This window comes from Penaeus japonicus, unplaced genomic scaffold, assembly GCF_977035675.1.
Source record: "Penaeus japonicus unplaced genomic scaffold, GWHDUDI00000001_assembly GWHDUDI00000038, whole genome shotgun sequence".
Lineage (NCBI taxonomy): Eukaryota > Metazoa > Arthropoda > Malacostraca > Decapoda > Penaeidae > Penaeus > Penaeus japonicus.
The window spans coordinates 8,228,051-8,235,550 of record NW_028234440.1 but is presented as its reverse complement, the minus strand read 5'-3'; the positions used below and the strand labels follow the sequence as shown (position 1 = coordinate 8,235,550).

General features: G+C 39.5%; 1 protein-coding gene across 1 annotated transcript in view; it reads left to right on the top strand.

Annotated features, from left to right (window-relative positions):
• LOC122256710 (glycine receptor subunit alpha-4-like) overlaps positions 1 to 7,500 on the top strand; it is a 17,812-nt gene that overhangs the window by 8,903 nt on the left and 1,409 nt on the right. Inside the window, exons 6-10 of the mRNA XM_086533002.1 lie at positions 948 to 1,030; positions 1,784 to 1,933; positions 3,670 to 3,868; positions 4,556 to 4,660; positions 5,081 to 5,141. Coding sequence (XP_086389128.1) covers positions 948 to 1,030; positions 1,784 to 1,933; positions 3,670 to 3,868; positions 4,556 to 4,660; positions 5,081 to 5,141 — 598 coding nt within the window. The remainder of the gene's footprint in view (positions 1 to 947; positions 1,031 to 1,783; positions 1,934 to 3,669; positions 3,869 to 4,555; positions 4,661 to 5,080; positions 5,142 to 7,500) is intronic.

Here is a 7,500-nt window from a genome sequence, read left to right as displayed (position 1 = left end):
AGAACAAGACAAAAACAAGAAACAGAGATCCAGAGATAACAAAAAAAATAAATAAATAAATAAAAAAAACAGAAACAGATAGACTGAAAAAATAGACAAACAAAGTAACAAAAACAAAGAGAGAGAGAAACGGAGAGAGAGACTCGAACAAAGGCATGAAGCAATCCAATAATTTGAAAAATAAATAAGTGTTTCAACCTTGGATTCGAATTTATTTATTCCATCGACTTTTAATTGAAACTTTTCTACTTCATCTTTATTCAAGCTTGCGTGCTTTATCATTCTTTTTCATCGGTTAATATGGTCATGTAAGTATCACAACCATATATCATGCCGTTTCCAACACACATCTAAACACGAAGGAAACAATACAATAAGACGGATAACTAAATAAACAGAAAGATTAATAAATATGTGTATTTGACATGCAAATTAAACCACATTCCGTTAGCGCAAGAACAGTCATGTTATTGATATGTTGAACAAATATGAATGTTTATTCACTCCTAAGCGTTGCTAACCTAGACTTCATTTCTAGTGATGGATTATAATAATCAACGGAATAACCTTGGCTATCTTTCAAAATTATATTCATAAATCACTGATTGCTTTCATTATCTGCTTTATAAATTAGAAAATTAATGATAATCATTATGATATGAGGAGAATAGCCTGTGGTTGCCCCCCCACCTCCACCCCCACACCCCCTTCTGCTATTAATCTGTCTTATTTTTGGTTTGTTTTTACCATTAATTAAAAAAAATCATTTCTATAGACACATACAGATATCGATTTTGGTTTGTTTTTGTCATTAATAAAAAGAAATAATTTCCATAGACACATACAGATGTCGATTTTGGTTTGTTTTTGTCATTAATTAAAAGAAATAATTTCCATAGACACATACAGATGTCGAATAAAAATATTTCCGTGTTTTCTCCCCACAGAGTTTTGTTGATATTGGATTGCCCAATGCAGTTCCAGGCGTATCCCTTTGATGTCCAGACGTGTTCCGTGACGATGACTTCCTGTAAGTATTGAGAGAGGGAGAGGGGGAGGGGGAGAGAGGGAGAGGGAGAGGGGAGGCTATAAGGAGGGAGGGGGGAGAGTGGGAGAGAGAAGGGGAGAGAGGGGGGAGGGGGGGAAGAGTGGGAGAGAGAGGGGGGGAGTGGGAGAGAGGGAGAGGGGGGCTACAAGAAGGAGAGAGGGAGAGAGAGGGGGAGAAAGGGGGGGGGAGGGAGAGCGAAGGGGAGAGAGGGAGGAAGGAGGGAGAGATGATGGGAGGGAAGGGGGAGAGAGATAAAGAGGAGGGGAGTGAGAAAGAGTGAGAGGGAGAGATAGAGGGGGGGGAAGAGAAAGGGAGAGAGAGAGGGAGATAGGGAGAGAAAAAAAGAGAGAGGGAGAGAAATAGAGAGAGGGGGGAAAAAGAAAGGAAAAGAGAAAGAGAGGGGGAGAGAGGAAGAGAAAGAAAGAGAAAGAGAGAGAGAAAGACAGACAGAGAAAGAGAGAGAGAGAGAGAGAGAGAGAGAGAGAGAGAGAGAAAGAGAGAGAGAGAAAGAGAGAGAGAGAGGAAGAGAAAGAAAGGAGAGAGAGAGAGAAAGACAGACAGAGAAAGAGAGAGAGAGAGAGAGAGAGAGAGAGAGGAAGAGAAAGAAAGGAGAGAGAGTAAGGGGATGCAAATAAAGAAACAAACATTGGTGAAACATATGATAAAAACAGAAAAAAAAACTCACAATTCCTACCCCCCTCCCCTTTCCCTCCCCCTACCCACCCACACCCGAAGTTGAATACGACGCCGAAGAACTCAAACTCTCCTGGCTGCCTCAGAAAGTCACTCACTCGCGCCATCTATCGGACCAGCTGCCAGACTACCAACTCAAACTGTCGCGGGAGATTCTGACCGAGCATCACTGGTGTCAAGACTGCATCGTCGGTAAAGTTTCCTTTCTTGTTTATTTATTGCTGTATGATGTGAGGGTCATGGATAATCAGTGTGTTGGAAATATGTATAATGATGATATGAATGATGACGTTCATAATGACAATGATATCATTATTGTTGTTATTGTTATCTTTCATTGTTAGCATGATCATTATCATAAGTAGTGGTGGAATTATTGTTGTTGTTGTGGTCATTTTCATCATGGATATCATAATGATTACACTGTGACCTTTTCCGTGTTATTATTGTTAGTATTATGATGACCATCCGGAGTAGTAACAGTAGTTAAGTAGTAATAGTAATTATAGTAGCAGTATTAGTAATTGCAGTAGTGCAAAAGGAGGAGCTGATGTTGCATACAATTAGACAATGAGCCAGATACTCTATGAGGATGAACATGAAATAGTATTGCGATTTCCAATCAGAACAGTACAGTATTTTAATCAAACGCTTCACCTTTGTTCCATTCATAATTATGCATTCTATGAATTAACAAATAGGTCCGTTATTGATATCAAAAATGTGAATAAGAGAGACCAAGAGCATGTCAGTTGAAGGGATAACACAAAGTAGGTGTTTTATCTCAAGTGGTAATGTGTGCATGATATCACCAACATCAGGCAAATAGCATGCGCTGAGTTGGGACCTGGTGGCATAACATGGTCCTCAGGTTGGCTATTTTCCGAACGCTATGAATTATGCCATCTTAATGTACAGCCAAAATACAATGACAAGCATTTTTCATTTTTACTTTAACACAGATAGAGGTAAGAGGCCTCTACAACCTTTACGGTATCCATAAACTCAAGCATCGGTGAAAATTAATAGACATTAGAAAGTGTTTTAAACTTTTTTTTTTTACTACTCCCCCTACCCCCCGAAAGTGATGTCTACTTCCACGTCGCTTCCCCCCCTCTCCCATGTTCAACCAAATAATTGAAATTCTTTCCTGGATAATAAAAAAATAAATAATAAAAAAAAAAACATATATATATATATATATATATATATATATATATATATATATATATATATATATATATATATATATATATATATATATAGTATGTACTTTTAATCTTTACACTGAGCAAAGAACTCCACACAAGTGACACAAATAAAGCAACGCTACTTGAGAGAATTTCGAATGATAGTAAAAAAAGTTAATTTTCTTTCCTGGTGACAGGTGTTAAAATCATTGTCAAATCACTGCGCTAGAAGTTATGTTTAACCAGGTCTCTCGAAAATGTTACGCCAATGAAAGAAACTTAACACACCTAGATAGGATGTAAATCACATCCCGGTGACATTAGCTCTGACAAATATTGTAACATATGGGGCAAAACCATTAAAGGCAATGATATGACACCAATCCCATGAACTACAGAAGCTAGAGGTTGCATAGGGTCTCCCTTACCAAACAGAAAGTTGATTTTATATCTTGATATTATGGTTAATCACTGAAAGTAGGCTATGTTCGTATTCATGCTTACGAGGCGTATCAGCAAAAATGCTACTAGAGTTGTTGTTTTTTTCCAATACGAATGTTAAACCGTAGAGTGAGGATGGAGGCTAAGAAAAAAATATTAATACTAGTAGTGATGATAGTAAAACTAAGAATATGAATAATACTTACACATAGATAGGAGTAATAAGTCCCTATAACACTATTCCACTGAAAGGCTATCTAAGACTATATTCCATAGCCATTGTCTCCCTCTCTGCAGAGCCTTCGTCGGCAGCGCAGATCAGCATCCAGTTATCTCGCAGGTTCCACGGGCATATCTTCACCTTGTTCGCACCCTCTGTCTTGATCGTGGCCGTGTCTTGGGCTTCGTTCTTCTGGCCAGCCAAAGTCATACCCGCTAGAACAGGACTATCTGTGACGTCTCTCTTGACTACTGTGTCTATGTATGCCTCTGCCAGGTAAGTGTTTAGAAGGTTTGTGTGTATGTACAAATATGTGTGTGCCATCTATTGCTTGTGTGTTATTTTCTTTCTGCAATGTGGCAATGCAGTGTAACTATGTGCGAATTTCTTCTTAGCATGTGTGCCTAAAGAAAATATCGAATGACGAAAATAAACCAGTTGTTAACATGCATGATTTCGTTCAACTGTAGATAATCTTAAATCTATTAGATTCATAAATACAAGTGTATTGATAGAGGTTATAACCCTTTTGATTTAAAAAAAATAATCGAATTATTTTTTTACAATTTTGTGGCGTACATTGAGGATGGTTACAGATTATATGGCATACGGTCCGAAGGTTTTTGGTTTTGTACCCGATATGCATATATGTATACATACATATATATGTATATATATATATATATATATATATATATATATATATATATATATATATATATATATATATATCTGTGTGTGTGTTCCATATTTTTATGTGAATTTATGCTAGTTTGTGATTTTGAAGATGGGTTGCAAGGTTTACGATACAATTGTTGATATGAAGTTAGAATGAAAGCCATTTTGGCAAAGATTTGTTTTTGTACTGATTACTTAATGATGAGATTATACATACCATTATCAAGAGATCTTTATTACTTGCTATATGTTCTCTGTGATAATGCTACACTTTTTCTATCTTAGGGCATCCAGTCCCAACACAGATTACGTGAAGGCAGTTGATGTTTGGTTCTTCGCTTGTATATTCAGCAACGTCCTGGTGCTGTTCCAGTTCGGGACGGTGATTACGTGAGTTTACCCTTTAATACGTTTTCTATGATGAGAAAAATAAAGGAAGATGTATTACGTGAGTCTACCCTTGAATTCGTTTTCTATGATCGAAGAAGTAAAAGAGCATTTATTACGCGAGTCTATCCTTGAATATGTTTTCTATGGTCGGAGAAGTAAAAGAGAATTTATTAGATAAGTCTACCCTTTAATACGTTTTCTGTAATCCGTGAAATTAAAGATAATGTTCTTTAGATGAGTTTACCCTCAAAAACATTTTTTTTCTCGTATTATAACACCAGAAATATTTGCATTTACATGTTTTCCCCGAATAATGATTCGAATAAGTTCAACTTTATGATATAATTCAATATAATTCCCCATTATATATTCCACGCAGGATGTTTTCGGTGTTTAAACGTGAAACGGTGTGTATTTCAGGTTGAAACTGTACCAAGAGTCTGCAGAGAAGGACTATGTCACTCCTGTATCCGCAATTAAGGTAAGGCAATGGCCTTCCTGTCTATAATGTCTAATAATAACTGCTCCTCCTACGTTTTTCTTTTCCTTCTTTTTCTTTCTTTCTCTTTTGTAGGCTTAAGTTATCAGATGGAAGTAACATAACATGCTGTAAAGCTTTTAAAATTGTCTCCGCTTTGGTCATGACTTATGATAATACTGATCATAAAACAATAACAATGAGAATATGATGCCAGTGATCATGTTTATGATTATGATGATCATGATAATAGTAATGATAATAATAATAATAATTTATCTCCCTTTTCTTCTCCCTTTCCTTCTACTTCCCCGTCACCCATGTCTTCCTTTCTTTTTCTCATTATCTCTTTCTCACTTTCCATCTCCCTATTCCTTTCATCTTTCTTTTTCCTTTCTCTTCTCTCTCCCTTTCTCTCCTTTCTCTCTCCCTTCCTCTCCCTCTCCTTTCTCCCTCCATTTCCTCTCTTTGCCCCCACTCTCTCTTTCTTCTCTTTGCCCCTATTCTCTCTTTCCTCTCTCTCTCTCTCTCTCTCTCTCTCTCTCTCTCTCTCTCTCTCTCTCTCTCTCTCTCTCTCTCTCTCTCTCTCTCTCTCTCTCTCTCTCTCTCTCTCTCTCTCTCTCTCTCTCTCTCTCTCTCTCTCTCTCTCTCTCTCTCTCTTTCCCTCTCTCTCGCTCTATCTATCTCTCTATCTATCTGTTTCTCACTTCTACTCCTTTCTCTCTCACCTTCTTTCCCTCCTTCTGTCACTCATTTTCTTCCCACCCCCCTTCTCTCTCTCCTTCTCCTCCCACCCCCTCCCACTCCTCTCTTTTTTCCACTCTTTCTCGTCTCCTATCCACCTCTCTCTCCTTCACTCTCCCCCTTTCTCTTTCCTCCCCCTTTTCCCCTTCCCTCTCCCCCTCCCCCTCGTCATTTCCCTTCCCCCCCTCCCCTTCTCTTTCCTCTCCTCCCTTCCCTTTTCTCCTGACCCCTCCCTCTTATTCCCTTCCCCTCTCTCCTTCCCTCTCTTTCCCTCCCCCCACCTCTTCCCTCTCCTCTCCTTCTCCCATCTGCCCCCTCCCTCTCCTCTCTCTCCTTCCCTCGCTCTTTTCCTCCCTTCTCCCCCCTCCCTCTCCTCTCTCTCCTTCCCTCGCTCTTTTCCTTTCCTCTCATCATTCTCTTCCACCCCGCCTCCTTCTCCTTCTCCCTTCTCCCCCTCCCTCTCCTTTCTCTCCCCCTCCCTCTCCTTCCCTCTCCTCTCTCTCCTTCCCTCTCTCTTTTCCTTTCCTCTCCTCATTCTCTTCCAACCCCACCCCCATTCTCCTTCTCCTTCTCCCCCTCCTTCTCCTCTCTCCCTCTCCCTCTCCTCTCCTCTCCCCCCCTCCCTCTCCTTCCCTCTCTCTCTTTTCCTTTCCTATCCTCCCTCACTTCCACCCCCACCCTCCTTCTCCTTCTCCCTTCCCCCCCTTCCTCTCCTCCCTCCCCCTCCCCTCCCTCTCCTTCCTTCTCCCTTCTCCCCACTCCCTCCCTCTCCCCTCCCCCTCCCCTCCCCCAGCCCTCATCAGCCTCCCCTCCCCTCCCCAAAGAAACTCCCGCGGAGAAATTCGCTCGATGGGAAACGAACGTAGAACTTGCTTCCAAGATCGGCCTGCCTGTTGCCTTCCTCCTTTTCAACATTATCTTCTGGGCTTCCTATTTGCCGTAATTATCTTTTCCTTACATTTCGTTGTTTCTTTATCTCCGTGATATCTTTTTTTTTTTTTCTTCTTCTTCTTCTTTTTTTCACCCTTTCTGTTCTTCCTCTTCTTCCTTTTCTCCAACATCGTATTCTGATTTTTTTTTTTTTTTTCATTCTTTTATTTCATTTCTATTTTATTTATTTACTTATTTCATCTCTTCGTTTCTTTCATTTATCTGTTTCGTTTTATTATATATTTATTTCTATTTGATTTACAATTCTATTTCTTTCCCTCCTTAATTATCTGTCGGTTCTGTTATTTCTAAATCTATTCTTTTGTCTCTCTTGTTATCTCCTTTATCTTCATCTTCATTTTTCTTCTATAAAACTTAACTTTTTGATCTGTTTTTCTGTTTTGATTCTCCCTTTTTTTCCTTTCTTTCCTTCGATCTATTGTTTTGTCTTAGGGAGTGTTTTTTTCTGTTTCTCTTTGTATCTCTCTCCCTCTGTCTCTCTCTCTGTCTCTCTCTCTCTCTCTCTCTCTCTCTCTCTCTCTCTCTCTCTCTCTCTCTTTCATTCTCTTTCTTTCTCTCTCTTTCTCTGTCTCTATTGGCCTATCTCTTTCTCTCTCTCTCTCTCTCTCTCTCTCTCTCTCTCTCTCTCTCTCTCTCTCTCTCTCTCTCTCTCTCTCTCTCTCTCTCT